Here is a 16,993-nt window from a genome sequence, read left to right as displayed (position 1 = left end):
GACGTGTTACAAACATTCACGTACCCTGTCCAAATTTTAAAAGCACTGCATTGTCTTGAGACGGACAGACATCAAAGTTTACACCGAGGCTTGAAAGTGGGACCAATCAGACTCCACAGGGTATACATCAAAAGAAAAGGGCCGAAAGAAAGACCGCAACTGATTAAATGAAGATTCTACACAAGTGCTATGCAGCGGTGTATCCAGAATGGAGGGAGTGGGAGGGGAAGGGGAGGGGGGAAGGGGAGGGGCGAGGGAATTGAATGTACCTGGGTTACTCGCGGGCAGTAGAGACTTGCTGAAAAATTTCATAGGAGTTAACTGTTAAACCGGGAGTAGGGCTTGCTGTGTATGCCAATAGGCATGGGCGGGGGGGGGGGGGGGGGGAGTTAAATATAATGGCAGTTACCACCACCTCATAACTATTCGGGCAACGAGACGTCAGGATTACTCCATTTTCGGTGCAAGGTGCCAGAATATTAAATGTGCATACCTTTTGGGGGGGTATTTTAATTGCAAGATTACATTTTTATCATATTTATAATAAAGAGTCACTTGCTAAAAGAATATTTCATATTTAGAAACAGGAACGTTGATGAATCGCTGTAAGATGCGTCAATTCTACCCCCTCACCCTTCAGCGAAAATATGCTGGTAAAATTATGCATACGCTATACCAGTTAATTTGTTTACCATCTGGAAATATTCAATAATTAAGTACACTTAAAGGTAATACAAAGTTTTGGTATGGGGTCATGAATTTGGTTCAAATAATCATATTGGAAGCGTATGTGATCCTACAATATTCAATGATCGTTGTCGCGGTTGAAATCGAGTCTAAAGTCATGAAATCCTGAATAATAAACTCTTTATGTTGTATAGCTCCCTCTCGAGATTGATATTACTTTAGCTTTAAAACAATGTTGTATCGACTAAAATCGACCGATTTTCTATTCCCGTTCGGAAATTATATATCAGAAATGCATATTCCGAGATTGTCATGGTCGCAGCTACTATATGGCAGCTATTGTATGGGCGTAGGCGCTATTTTTTAATTTCTCGAAATCCTTAGCGTTTTAGGGCCCAATTTTACAAAGTTGCTTATTCTAACACTAGGTTTCACAACGGTAATGCAAATATTAAATTTCATAATCCAATCCTGTTGAAATGTTACCAAAACTTTGTATTACTTTTAGTTTTAAGCATTTTGAGCGGGAGTATTTTCGTATAGAATATATTATTTATTTTGGCAAAGGTAGACATTGTAGGCCTATTGTGTATTTCTATATTCTTCTCGTCGTTTGTTTAAACAGCATTTAGCATATTGTACTATAATGTTGTGGCATGTATAGATGCGGAATGGAACATTCAAGTAAAACAATATGGGGTCGACCTTTAATTCAAGCATGATATATTTTTATTTTCATAATAGCTTATCTTTTTAAAATTTAAACGCAATGGAAAAAGGAGGTAAGTGATGAAATTTCTTCTCAAACCCCACCGCTGTATCAAGCATAATGTGTACATTTTCAATTGAAAAAAAACATTTAGTCATTTTACTATGACATGATGCCGTTTTTAGCATGACAATTTTATTGGTTGTCTCAGAGAAGCCTCTGTGTGCCTAATCACCATAATAAGCTTACAATGGTACGATTGTCAGACAATGAAGCGCCGCTGAAAGCAGCCGTCGGGTCGGGCTGACAGACCCCTTCTCGTCTGTCTGTATCATACTACAAAATACACACAAACTTGTTATTAATCCACCCGTTAATCCACTTGTCTACTAGACATTCTCGTCCAGACAAACATTCCACAAATATTTGTTGACAAACTTGTCCGCAGCATCATAACAATAGGCAGCGGGTGCGTTCTGTGAGCACAACCGACGCGCGCATTGCTGCAGACAGCAATAACAAAAGCGTGGCGGGAGAAATCCCGTTCGGGCTGAAATGTATGGATGTGAACGAGCTCGACCGGCATTTGAAGCACGTGGACATAATGCCGGGGAAGGTAGTAGAATCATCAAACAAAAACAAATTCTTCTTCGTTATCTTATCAATAGGGTTGGAGACCGGAGTCTATGTTCGCACACAGGAGGCGTAGCATGTTTGCATAAATTTTCATTCCGTGACAGAGACTCGACGGCTAGAAAACAAAAAAGAAAGAATGCAGATAATACTATCAAATGAATATGCATGATGAAGGCGTGTCCACTTCATGTCAATCTACGGAGATTGACTGATTGATTGACGGTAAGAACACACCCAGAACGTGTTTTTCATTGGTTCAAAGTTGAAACGCTTAACAGTGATGAACAAATGAGGGAGCCAGACCACTTTTAGGTCTGGTACGCACATTCAGCTCAGCACAGCTATTTTTTAGAGAGGTTAGTTTAGCAACAGTTTGCGTCAGTCATATTGGGTCTTTCTGAAGAATGCCTACCGGTACTAAGATGAACTTCCCGAACTAATTGCTAACACAGAAGAAAACTAGAATTTTGTAATACAAAATTACGGGACATCATTTATTTTGTTTTATTAACACATGAACAAATCTCTAGAAAAGCGATTTTGTTTACTGAAGGGAATACCGTATTCCTATAGGAGGCAAAACAATAGCTATCTTTTACCTAAACTCTCATTAAGGACTTTTAAAAATTAATTGGCTCGGTAACTGTTTACCCTGATAAGATTGCATCCTTATCTGACATAAACAAAATATCAAGTCAATACAAAAGCTGACTAGTGGATGATTAATCATTTCTCATTTTGAAATGCATCGAGACGAAATGATATCTAATGTATACAAATATAATAAACAAATTATTAAACAAATCGTCTGCTTAGAGCCAGGAGGACATTAATTCATGGCCTACTTTAAAAGAGAGTAAATGCCCTTGTGTCTCCAAACAGAAAACTTTGTTAAACTGTCAGTTAAAGAAATTATAACCATCATCACACACACAAAGTGCACGCCACAACAATCAGATACAAACCTGTATTGACTCAAGTCACGGATTTACACAAAAAACGTTGTAGAAAAAAAATGACGAAAGCCATACATTCACATGATCAACCTCAACATGACCATATTCAGATCTCGTAACCCTTTCATACAACATCAGAAGGAAAATAAAGAAACATGTTACCACACAATGTTGCTATGTACAAAACCACTGTGATTTAATGAGAAAAGCAACGACTACCCAAAACATAGAAATTTGCCATGCTTATGTTATCCAAGAAATCAATGGCATTATCAAGTGGAAAACTTCTCTCAAAACCGTTATACATCTTTATAAAAAAACTATTATTCTTGAGGTAAAATTATGATATTAGAATCAAGCTTTTCATAACAAAGTCATACGAAAGTCCCTAAGATATGTTCCGGATAATTTTTAAATGTTATCCTCTTTTTAAGTTTCATGTACAGACTAACAACGGTCCTAAAGGCTACCTCTTCTGAGAAGGAAATGCATTCAAATGTTTAAATGTTTCTTGATTGCCGCATCAAATGCAAACTTCCTAGCAAATGTCAATTTCTAAGATATTTGAAACTGCAAGGTATAGTTAAGTTGTCTGAAGTATAGTAAAATTCTTTGGATCAAAGGTAAATTTCTGAAAGTATGCTTATCTATGCCACTACTATATTCTTCTTAAGCAGTGAACATTAAAAGCTTAAAGTTATACAGATATATTCTTCAATTTAATGTAGATTTCTTTTTTTCTGTTCCCAACAGATTAAGAATAGGTGAATGAAATCATTTGGTAGTATATCTAAGCCTCTGGAGAGAGAAGAGATAAACTGAAAGTGACAGCAAAATGAAATGACTGGGAACACCAAAGCAGAACATTCAATTGAAGATTTGCAAATTGATTTCTGCATTGAGTTGTCTTCATACTATCATACCAAGGAAAACCCAAATGAAAATAAGAATCAGTAACCAATATATTTGGTACAAATTCCTGTTATTCAATACTTCTAGCCAATACATGACATAAACTGCTGAGTATCATATTCATAATAAAATTGCAGCACTTCTTTCGTAAGAAAACACTTTTTGGGATCTTAAAATCATCTTGCAGCTTAACTTGAATCAAATGACTACCACTCACTTAAGCAACTATTGTTACTTTGGTTTACTTGAGAGAAGAAGAGACAAAATGGATACAGAAATACCAGGCAACCTGCAGCAATCTAAAGTGATATTTTTATAATGTTTTCTTGGGGGTGGTCACCTTGACTTTTTTGAATTGACATGAGCTTCAACCGACATTGCAATAGGAGAGAATCTAGAATAAAGGGGAAACATATCACCCAAGAATTAATACATTTCATTAAGCAGAAGTGACCAACACAATTATAATAATTACCCCCTCCCCCATCACTGCTTTTTTATGTTTGAATCCACATGTGCAAATATTACATAGTTTGTAAATAAAAGTATACAATAAAAGAGGAATAAAAGAGCTTTGAAATATTATTTTCTTTAAGATATTAGTTTGCTGGACTAACCTTCTAGATGTTGAGTAATAATTGGACCCACTAGCATCCCAGAAGACCTTAGTCAAGTTAACTCAAGACATATTTATAGCAAATGAAATGTGTAACATCTTTAAAAGATCTTAAAATTTCTTTCTACATAGTACAACCAATGTACCACTGTTGTTGCTATTTACAAATTCTCCAAATCAAGTAATCAAACAAATTAAAATTCATCTTTGAATTATGTAAGTACAACTCTTGTTCAAGAACAAAACATAATGAAGGTATGAAAATGTACAATGCGATTATATGAGAAAAACATGAGGGGGAAAGGATATCAGCTGTTCTGATTTTGTACAACAAATTCCTGAAAATTTGTTAGCTTGAATAGATATGAATCACATAAATCTAAACAAAGTCGCCAAACAAATTTTTTGGTCATCATTAGAATTTACTTTCGTACTCAAACTCCTTAAAAAATGGACAAACATTACACTTTAGTTCAAAAATTAAATATATATCATATATTTTTAATTCACAACGTTGTCCTTGAAAGTTTATAGCCGGGTTAAGGAATTAAAACTATCAAGAAGAGCTTGTATTTAAATTAAACTATGCTCATGTACTGTATATATCATTTTATCAAAACAGATAGTAAAAGTATTATGAATCAAATTCTTTACTTCAGGTAAAATTCACTGATTTAAGGGCAAGATCTTAAATTTAACTTCTTTAAAAAAAGTCCCTTTAAAACTTATCCTTTACATTTTAAAAATAATTACCTAAAGATCAACAACAAAACTTCTATGCTGACTTGGTTCCTTTCCATTTTCCCCAATGCAGAAAATTTCTCCTTAAAACCAAGGTGAGATGACATTTTAACATTTACTTTAAAAAAAAACTTAATTTCACTCATTCAGAACAATGATTAATAAGTGCAACACTTTAAATTCTCCTTAGTGATGTGAAAGTGACAATTCTGTACAATAATTAAAATATGCATACAAACTATATGAATACTCTGATACAATTCACTACTTTTATCAGTTTAGTGACCCAACAAGACATACAATGTACATCAATCATTTTATATGCAGTAAAAAATAAGAGAGAGAGAGAAACATAAAGCAATATCTTCAGCTTTCCGTACACTACACCTGTACAAAGTCCTGAAACACAGTATGTAAAAATAAGTCCAACTTTTCCTTTCATGTTCCTACAAAAAACATGGATGATTTTTCATCATTATAATTCTGCTCACTGATAAGATATAAAAGTAGATATTTTCTGTCTTTCTAGTACTTTCTGCTTGTAGATATAACTCTCCACTTGTTAATTGTTATCTCTGTCATCTAGATTTTGTATTCTCATAGATAATTAGAAGAAAAAAATCACAAGTTTTCTTTTTCAGGCACTGATCAGTTGACACTTTTCATGAAAAAATATGTACAAAAATGAAGCAATTGAGAAGATCCTTCCCACTCGTGTATGTCTACATCTTTCAACTTTCCTGAAGATAATACTTCTAAAATATATGCACAACTGGTATGTTATACATGTACACTGCTTTATACCACCATCTGCTTGAAAACATAAAGACTGCTCTTTTTAAAATTCTATTTCTATAAATGTTACTCTCAAATACAAGAGTGCACTTTGAAACATTTGGAGGACAAACGCAAAAACCTGATGTAATCAAATTCAGTGGTAAACAAGTTTGGTAAAACAATCTCCACACATCCCAGCCTGACTTATCTCAGGTGTATTACAAGTAAACTCATACCCAATGCTTGCATTCATCGCAAGTTGAAATATACAGAATTCCATTCCTATAAAGCCATTTAACAATATAGAATACAGTGACCAGGGCCCAGATTAATAAAACCTTACTAAGCAAATTGTCAACCAATTACATATGCTATAGTTAGTTAACACCTAGCCCTTGTATGGTTTTTATGAATATGAGCCCAGGTCTCAAACCAAAAGTTTAAATTTGTTATCAATCAGTAACGTAGGAATCAAGAGCATCTCAAACTTCAATCCACCGTCATACTAGTCTGCTAATTGAACTGAATTTAAGCACATTTTTCTGAACTTTTCTCACATGAGAACCCCATGTTTTCATTCCCATTTTGCTCGGTTGCCGTGAGAAAAGATGTTAAGCATGCATCATGCCTTTAGGCTTGTTCTGATAATGGGGTAAACCCCTTAAATGTGCATAGAATGGGTTGTTAGTGATAGATATAATCACAACCATATGTTTTTCAAGTGTATTTATGAACAATCACTTATCTTGAACCCATCCTGAAATTAACATTAATCCTTTCCTGGTTTCACAAGTACAAGAATAAATGTGAAAAAGATACTTAATATTGTTAAAAAAGGTATAACAAAATGTAATATGAAGTATATACACGTGCTTGGCAGTGGTGAAAAATGAGTAACAGTTCTCTTGTTCCGTAAAAATAATGATGCTTAAAACCAGCTTGTAAGGACATACTCGTACACATTTTTAAAAAATGAATGTAAAAATACAAATCGTAATTTCCAAACATGTATAATTATGGTAACTGTGAAAATTCTTTTGAAATGTAAACTCTGATTTTGTGTTTCAAGCACATCCATACATGTAACACTTTCCACCATTCAAGTCAAGTTTTATATAGAGAATTTAAAGCTTAAAAACAAGATCTTGAACTTAGATCAATACTTTTATCACATGATACATTTCTTCCTGCATCAATCTGCATCTGTAGCATGCAAACACTATTTCAAAGCTTTAAGTGATTTAAATCTCTTCCTATGTTCAAACTGTGAACAGTTAAGAAACAGAAGGCAAAAAATGAAATTAAAATGAGTACTTGTCAAGCTGCTGGTATTTTACAGAGTAATGACTGAAAATGTGAATAAATTGCATTCATATATTAACACAACATACTGATACTACAATTAACATGCCAATGACAATACCTGATATTTATGTTATATAAACATCGAAACACATTTATCACATATCACAATAAATCTGACACACAGTTGAATATTCACAAGTCATGCAAAAAACTTTGACACTTCCCCCACATACGATTATTTCTGATAAACTTGACAAATATCTGTATGAAATATACTTTGTTCTCTTAAAAAAATACAAAATTACCAATCTTCGATAAGGTCTATGTTGTACTGGTAAAAAATAATTGACTTTCCCTAATCCGCAGAGTAAGCCTCTAAACATGTACGGTACTGATGTCATTTTTCGCCTAGGTAGAACTGAAAGTTATCTGTACTGAGAGATCAAATAGTACTACTGATATGAGTGAAAAACCTTTCTAATGACAGTAAAAGATAAGGCTATCATATATTTCTCTTAATCCTTACAAATAAGTTTCATCAAATCATGCACAAGATATATATTCAGATGATGCAAGACGCTTGCATGGTGTAAAGTCCAGCAACTATCAATACTGTGATACCAAAAGCCAAACATCAAGGTTATACCAAATCACATCAGACAAAAAAATCAAACAATCATCACTTTTTAAAAAACATATTTTTCATCTTTTGCTAGAGGTCGCCAACTAGCATGAATTCGATCGACATAATATGACTTTCAAAAGCAGCTGCAAGATTTAAAAACTTCATTATTTTAGGGTTTAAAGACCAAAAGTATATTTTGTGTGAAAAGCAAGAGCTGAGAAGGTTTTTTCCCTCAAAACCAACCTGGTGTACTTTGCTGGAGCGTAATAACAAATTGTGCCACAATTTTTGAGCAACTTTACTTTGGTAACCTCTGGTCATGTTAAAAATGAGTTCATATATTCCAAAATTGTTCGGTAATTTCTTAAAACCGCAAAAAGTGAATATTTGTTAGCCTTGTATCATTTTGACAGCAATGCTTATTGAGCAACAGACATGCATGAGTATGATGGTGAAACTAGTCTTCTATTTTATTCACTTAAATCTTTGATTTTTAGAAGGAAACATGTTTTGAGTACATCTTCCATGTGTGTCCCCCATGGGTGATAAGAGTTGGTATATCTTCAAGCCTTTAATAACCATATCATGAATTGTGTGCCATCAAGCGCTGTCAAAACACATGGATGTTAAAGCACTTCCACAGTATTTACATCATTTCCTCTTAATCTGATGCAAAACGTTAATTTATTTTGAAAATCACTTACTTTATACCATCTCAATTGAAGTGAATGAACAACGCAAGCCATTCAAAAGTTCAAACTTTTGCACAACATAATCTACTATAGTACAAGGAATTTTTTATAATCTCTGTGTGTACAAAAAAGGTTTCAAAATCCATCCTGCGAGGCTCAATTGAGCGGGAGGTAGGAGCGCCACTTTGAGGAGGGGGAACGATGTGTTCAGTAGACGCAGCCTTCAGAGAATGACTTGGTCATGCAGGGGTTAGCATGGCTGAGGTCAGGGACAAAGAGGTCACAGTTTTCGCTGCTCGGCGTTCTGCTAGGAGGCTGAGGAGGGGGGTGGGTCAGGACGCCCGGTTCCTCTTTGGGATGGATCTGCAGGAGAGCAAAGAAAGAGAGTATTAAAGGTGATACATCTGTGAACATAGCAAAACCAAATTATTTATAAAATCAAATGACAGGCAAAATACTTGCTTAGGCAATTGTGATCACGAGGTAAGATTTTTAATGATAGCAGAAAATACTGTTCAATGATTCTTTACTTGATTAGGAAAAATCTTGGGCAGGGGGAAGGAGGAATGATGTTAAAGATTGACATCTACCCTTTATTGGGGGAGGGGGAGGTGAAGAAGGAGAAGGAAAGGGAAGATGAGGAGAATGGCAGGTTTGGGTGATACAAATCTGGATAACTATCAGTCTCTCCTAAATTTTATGTGTTCAGAGGAAGGGGATGGTGATGGTAAGCAAAGCTCCCAGTATTTTCTTATTAAAACTATTTCAGTTCAAATGGAGGACAAGGGGGAGAGGTGGTGGTGATAAAAATCTCAATAACTAACATTCTTATTCAATCTTCGTCCAATGGAGGGGGGGGGGGGGTAATGTTTATCTTGACAACTATCAGGCTCATCTAATCTTAATCCATACTATTTGTTATGGAGGGGGGCCCTGGTGATGCTAAGCTTGCTACCTACCGGTCTCATCTGAGAAGGCCTGGGAGGAGGGGGCTGCCTTTGGTCATGAGGAGGGGGCAGGGAGACCCTAAGCTGGGTGTGGAGACCGTCTGGAAACGCCATGATGAATAGAGCTTCTGGGTCGCAAACAAACTTGTAGACATAGCGCTCCCCCGCAACCTTCTGCATGATGCCCTTCTCGTAATAGTAACGCAGGGATCGGGACAGCTTATCGTAATTCATGGCAGGTCGGTTCTTCTGAATGCCCCATCGTCTTGCAACCTAGTGAAAGAGAGAGAGCATAAAAATAAAGTCCAAGTTTTTTGGATGACCTATGAACTGATGTGAAAAGGATGGTGTAGGGCAACCTAGGACCAATTATGTCCAGCAATAAGCTGTCACAAGGTAAAGTGATGGGCTACACAATACACTCAGCACCTCTACAGTCTAAATAGCACTAAATTTCAATTTTCATAGAAACTCATGGCTTTGCATTTTCATCTTTACTAGTTCATGCATTCCTATTAAAAAGTATCCTTGAATTTGGTCGCTTACAATTCTGTTCTTGTTGCAAATTCATGCAATCACTTTTGATCACTTCTCCGGGCTAACTCAGCCAAGTTAGCTTGGATCCAAGGACTGAAATGGAATGGTTTTGTAAATTAAGTGAAAAATTAAGGCAACTAGTCATGATGACCATGTAAAGTTGCATTGACCTGATGAAGAAAAGAAACCCTGTTTAATCCAATGATTGCAACTTTCCATTAATTTTTTTTCTGGTTGAAACTGAGTAGGGTTTTACAAATGCTTAGGTGGATGGCCATCACAGTATGAATATATTTAATACCTCTTCTGGGTCTATGAGTTTGAACTCCAGGCCCCGCCCAGTCCAGGCTATGAAGGCCCCGTTGGACTGGTCTTCAAGGAGAGTTACAAGGAACTGCCAGAGTTGAAGGGAGCCACGTCTGTGGTAGAGAGGCCCTTCTCGCACCACCTCATGCCTCGGCTCATCTGGTTTAAATAAAGAAAACAAGTAAATCAATTCTGATTAGTGTGGTTTTTGTTTAGCGCTGTTGCTGGCAAGCCCTATACCAACTCTAAAAAGGATGTTAGCATAAACACATGCCACAAAGCAACTTCTGGTAACCTTTTCCATGGTTTTGATTGCTCTACATATAATTAAAAAAGTGAAATTGGATGTTAACTACCTATTTGAATAGCTTTGTATGAAATTATGAAATAAGTACATATTTCAGAAGATATGGTACAATTTAAGTTACATTCGTAAAAGTCCATTCTCAAAAGGCCATTAAGCCTGTAACAAATGATTGAACAAGCTCCACCTTTTTTTCAAAGATTCTTGAATCAAAGCGAATCTGAGGCTTAAAGAGAAGGTTGAGTTCTGGGAAGAGGTGAACAATAATTTGTGAACTTTATCATTCTTATTATGCAAGTGTGGAAGAACATCAGATGAGACATGTTCCCTGAAAAGCATGGCTCTTCAAATGCCTTCATATTCTAAATATGTCATGTTCATCGTAAAACTCGGGGGGTAGGTTTTTTACGCCACATGTTCGTGTAGTCCCATATACATCTTTCTGTGTACAGTGCTTGGAACTTTACCAAGACTTGGCCAAATTTCTTATCATTTTGATGATTCCAGAACCTTGCAATACACACAAATTCTTATATGCTAGATGATCAACCTTTTCTGGTCGATTCCACACCGTTTCTTTCACAATGCAATCGCATGACCAGAACTCAACTTCATCTTTAATGTATAATAAAATATATCTTCATTGGAGAAGTAAAGAAATTTATGGAATCATTTCCTACATGTATACTCACTGTGTTGTTCTTGAGCCTTTTCCGGTACGCTTGCATCATCATAGAACGCCCTGCCGCATTCCACTTGCCCGCCTGCACAAGACGATACACATAAAATCAATCAGACATTGGCTTCATTGTGAAGCAGTATAAATCATTTTAAACCACATTCAAGGGAAGATATCATTGGAAATCAGCTTCATTCCCTATTTCTTGGAATACAGAACTATATCACACAGAAAACAAACTTTCAATTTATACCTCCTATCATTCAAGCAATAGCCAATGTCAACGTCAAAACAAAAAGAAAAGTTATAAGAATAATGAGTAGATACTAGATATTCTCATGAAATCAAGATGAAAAATTGTGTGGGAATATTAAAAGATGGTAAATTTTCCTCTATTCTAAATATAAATACTATGAATAATTATATAATAACAACTACTTTTCCAACATTTCAAAATAGATTACGTATGGAATAGAGAAGAACATTAAATGCTGAACAATGAATCTTAATTGACCTGGATTTGAATCAATTGTAAAGCTTGTATTGAGGACTAGTATTGTGCAAGTGTGCAACGTACCTGTACACATGTACATAAAACTTCTGTTGAGAGCCAGAAGGGCATAAACATTGTGTTATATAATACCAGTTAATGCCCTTCTGTGAGTCAGAGAAAAATTCTACAGAATTCTTAAAACTATCAAAAGAAAAAAGTGGAGGACTGAGCAAAATATCATAACAAAATAATAAAACTGGTAAAATGCATCTACATTAAATCCTCCTGACTTGATGACCTACTGAAATGCCACATACAAACGATTGCAAACACAGGTAAAATTGATCAAAATAATAGCACAATCTAAACGAAAGTAACTGCAAATATTGCCAGCACTGAGTGAATTCCAGTATTATCATAAACCTTTTGACACAAGATTGCTTAGAATGGATGGTAATTATCACGATAGAATTTACTTTCTGATTTAAGAAGAGGAGAATTGAATGCAAATCTATACAGTTACACTATTCTAATTTTGAACACTGCTTGACATTTGTATCTGTGAGTATAGGAAAAGGCACAGCTCTATTTTTAGAACCGTTGATAATTTACACGACCTGTAGTTGATATGAGGTCCATTCACACATAAGAGAAAGTGAGATTTGTAATGTGATTCAAATCTCACTGTATTTGCATTCACATATGGAATATATAAGGATTTCAATTTTTGTCTTGAACTGCCACTGATGTAGCACAAATTGGAAGGTGCTCGCTCCTACAAATAAAAAATACCTTTTCACTGTTTCAAAGTTTAAATGAAACATAGGATATCTAAACACAATAATTCCCGATAAAGATGATATATTGTTTCAAATTTAATAACATAAACCCATTTAAAAGTTATGAGTGAATGTTCTATGCATACAAATAAATAAAATGTATAAGTTAATCTCTGAATTCTGGTCTTGGAATTGACATGCAGTATATTGTGTGGCTCACCGAATAATAAGCACACTATACATCCTTGAATTCAAATTCAATTTTTTGTTGTTGCAAGAAACCATCTATGCTGTGCATATAGGTAGGGACTATTGGCATATTTCGCAACTTCCTCAACTATCATAGAGCTTTTACCAACAATTTTAAAGCAGATCTCACTGATTTGAAGTCTTGGAACAGCTAGTGTAAGATTTTTGTACTGTTCAAAGTTTCATCAATCTGTTCCTCTGATTTTTAAGCTCTTCTTCTATGTAAAGGAGCTATAAAGATTGGATTTCCCTTGATATCTACTCATGGTCTGTAAACACAGATTTAAAGACTGTCCGTTGAGAGCCAGAAGGACATTAGAGTCTGGTTTAACGCCCTTCTAGTTCAGAGCAGACAAGGTACGATTGGCTTACCTTCCTCCTTGCAGTGGCGTTGCATGAACATCTCCTGACGGGGGAAGCCATTCCCAAAGGATCGGGGTACCTCTGTATGGGGCGACATGACATGAGAGTACAGTGATAAGTTATGTGAGTCAGCTGAACTGGTTTGGTAACATGGCGACCGGTTATAAGATTCCATTGACTTTGTAGTCTCGTAGTTGTAATCGTATTTTCTTATCACAGGCAAAATCAGCAAATAAGGATACTCTAGGCTAGCATTCAAAACAGATCATGATTGAGGTGCTTTAAACCATAAAGAAAATGACTGCATATGTGTGTACTCTAGTTGTTTTGGTACTTTGTTTAAAAATAAGATACAAGAGCACAGTAGAAATGCACATGGCCAAGATCTAGACTTCACCTAGAATCATTTCTCCCAGTTATAATCTCCTCTATATAGGTGTTCTAGCAACAGCAACTTGAAAGGAGGTAGCGATGTTTACTGAGGTTTAACTGCTGGACGGAAAAATAAATGTGGAACCTTGAGGGATGCTTCAAAAACAGTTTCAAAGAAAAGGATGGCTTGAACTTGAGAGCAAATTATGGAATTAATTCCAAACAAATGAACTGATTGGTTACCAAGCGTCAACACTCCCCTGGGTGGAGCAGCACAACTAATCAAAACTTTCATTATGACAGGAAATTAAAACAAATATGGATTCCATCCTGTTTTTGTTTTCTTACAAAAATTAGGTGTGTGTAGGATGCTAATAGCTTGTTTCCTCTACGATGAAATGACCTTAATTGATTTATATTTCCACTCATCAAGTTACGATTGCATACATGAGGTATATCCCATCAAAACACGATGATGCCCCACTCATGATGTGGTGATATGATCCTAGGCAGATAGATAATGAGAAGACATCTCTTCAATCCAACACAGAAATGACAGGAGTTAAACCCACTAACATTGGAACTCCATGTAGTTGCAGGTCGCTAGTAAGTTTGTGTAACTTATCACTAGTGAATCCATTGACATGAGATACATAATTATTATTCAAGTATAGACCCCTTGGTAAAGTACCGGTCAACAGGTGTCCAAAATTCATTTTCCAGTGCTATGCATCCAAGACGTGTTAAATAAGAAGTCATTAAGTCATCCAAGACGGAAAGACGGAGGGACCACTTGGCTGGAGCAATGCATTACAGCTCCCTCCACTGTCATGTATGCTCATCTTCTGATATTCATCAACTATTTAATCAAAATCTACCAGGAAGATATCAAGGTAAAAAAAAAACACTGCAACCAATCTACTAATACTCGGCTTCAAAGAACTATTTTCAGTAGATTTATTTTATTAATGGTGGGTAAGGTAATGTAGAGCTTATATTTGAACAGTTCCACATCATCCATAGATTTCTTCATCTTGCATGATAACTGAAATCAAAAGGATGATGCCCTTCAGAGCAGAGTTTCTCTATGTTACGGAGAAGGCTATTATACTTCCTTCCGTATCTCACATTCAAGTCGTGATCGTATCGCAAAACTCTGAATTCATTCACCTCTAGTGTTTGTAGCAGTATGGAGTGCTACTGCCTTAAGGTCATTCTATGGAGCAAACCTGCATGATTAGCTGCAGATTGTTAATTCCTACTACTGAACGTTTCCATTTCCTGCAAGGCATCCATTGATTTCCTTTATTGTCAAGGAAACGCTACTTATTCAGCTGGAATGTGAATGTTGTAGTATTCATGTGTGTGATACACATTTGGTTTTGATTCTGTTTCCCGGAAGCATCATATCTATCATCTACATAAGGGTACAGAGAGATAGTGCATGAGGATTTACTATCATCTCATTTAATCACTATCCTATTAAAGATCGTTCACAAATGGCATGGTAAACTACTGTAGCAAAATACACCTATATCATGTACCGGTATAAAGAAACTGAAGAAAAAAAAAATTCCATTTGTTATCATTAATAACGGTCTGTTGTCACTTAAACATTAAAGGTAAAGACCAGTATTGGAAACGCCCCAATTTCAAAAAATGAAATGGAAGCTCTCATTACCAATCATGTGAAAGAGTATGTTTTGACTAATACATGATGATAAAAAATTTGCCGGGAAACCGCCTACTAATTCATATATTTGGTAAATTTGTTTGTCTCATGGTCTGTGAGAGATATAGGGTAGTCCCATATACCTCTTTCTGTGTATAGTGCTTGTAACTTTACGAAGAATGGGCCAAATTTCTTATCATTTTGATGATTCCAGAACCTTGCAGATGCTAGATGCTAGATGATCAACCTTTTCTGATCGATTCCACAATGTTTCTTTCACAATGCAATCGCATGACCATAACTGGTCTTTACCTTTAAGATTATCTTTAATTATACATCTAGCATTGAATCTGAACAATGTAAAGTCCCTTTAAATATGAATACTTATTTCGAAGATGACAGTGGGATACAACCTACAACTTGAGACATATCCACTAGGATATTTTTCATAACTGACATGAAAGTACTAATTATGAAAAAGCTCAAAAAACATTTTCATCTTTTCCAGAATTTAACCTCCTTTTAAAAGCCAAGTGACCAAATGTTATCCTCTACATCCTGTCAAAACAGTATCAACCTACACAATATTAATTGCCTGTTCTTGATAATCAGCAGAAACTTGGATAATTATCAATAACATATTCCTGTCTTTAAGGAGATTAAAATTCCTGTAACATGCAGCCCCAAAATAACAACCAGCGTAAACAAGCAAATTAATACACAAAAAAGAAAAATGCAATCATTTCATCTCAGATTTTGTTTGCTTCTTGCAATACATACATTGCAAATGCATATATACAAAAAAGCAATTGTTTTTTTAGGTTTTCCTTGTACTTTATATTCAAAGAAAATTATGTCAATGCAAAGGCAACAAATATGAAAAAAAATATTAAAGCCACTGGCCCACTGCAAGGCTTTTGCTAGTTTTAGGTGCATCACAATTTAGATGGAGAGAGAGAAAAGGGAGAGAGAGAAATGCGAGAGAGAGAGAGAGAGAGAGAGAGAGAGAGAGAGAGAGAGAGGGAGGAAGAGCGAGAGAGAGAGAGAGATACCCTTTTCTAACTGCACTGATTTTCATCGGATGCTTTCGGACGCATCCGATGAAAGTGCCAGTTAGAAAGCAACAGAGGAGAAAAAGGCGATTAAATAGCCGATGAAAAGAAGAGAAATAGGCAATTAAATTCTCCTGCTCTAGAGCAGGAGAAATTCTCATTCTATCGGTGTGACACCGATGAAACGTGCAGTTAGAAAACGTTCGGGAGAAAAGGGCGATTAAAACAGCGATTAAAATGGTCAAAGGTGGCAGTATACGCGCGCTTTAACGTAACCAGCTGTGTTTGTTGACTTATGGTTGAACAAGCTGCATGTTAGCTAGATGGAGCGCGGGCTTAATAATTACGTAATAATTCTTCACTTCCGGCAAGGGCTCGCCACAGCGAGTGAATTTTACCGGCAGTTAGAAACCGACATTGGGAAAACTGCGGTTTCACCTTTGTTTACATAAGGAAAATTCAATCGATATTTTCATCGGTGTGACTCCGATAGAGTGCAGTTAGAAAAGGGTAAGAGAGAGAGAGAAAGGGGTAAGGGAGAGGGGGAAGAGGGGAGAGGGGAAGGGGGAAGAGGGGAGAAGGGG

At 35.9% G+C, this 16,993-nt stretch overlaps 1 protein-coding gene across 2 annotated transcripts in view; it reads right to left on the bottom strand.

The window, feature by feature from the left end:
• Nucleotides 1-3,159: 3,159 nt before the first annotated feature.
• The window catches only part of LOC580556 (ETS translocation variant 1), a 60,979-nt gene continuing 47,145 nt past the window's right edge, over nucleotides 3,160-16,993 (bottom strand). For both annotated transcript variants that reach the window (XM_780608.5, XM_030973486.1), the window contains exons 8-12: nucleotides 13,323-13,394; nucleotides 11,443-11,514; nucleotides 10,442-10,605; nucleotides 9,616-9,876; nucleotides 3,160-9,019 (exon numbers count right to left, since the gene is read on the bottom strand). In XM_780608.5, coding sequence (XP_785701.4) covers nucleotides 8,864-9,019; nucleotides 9,616-9,876; nucleotides 10,442-10,605; nucleotides 11,443-11,514; nucleotides 13,323-13,394 — 725 coding nt within the window. In that variant the 3' untranslated portion in view covers nucleotides 3,160-8,863. The remainder of the gene's footprint in view (nucleotides 9,020-9,615; nucleotides 9,877-10,441; nucleotides 10,606-11,442; nucleotides 11,515-13,322; nucleotides 13,395-16,993) is intronic.

The sequence above is a fragment of the Strongylocentrotus purpuratus genome, unplaced genomic scaffold (genome assembly GCF_000002235.5).
Source record: "Strongylocentrotus purpuratus isolate Spur 01 unplaced genomic scaffold, Spur_5.0 spur5_scaffold_6, whole genome shotgun sequence".
Lineage (NCBI taxonomy): Eukaryota > Metazoa > Echinodermata > Echinoidea > Camarodonta > Strongylocentrotidae > Strongylocentrotus > Strongylocentrotus purpuratus.
This window is presented reverse-complemented; position numbering and strand designations above follow the sequence as displayed.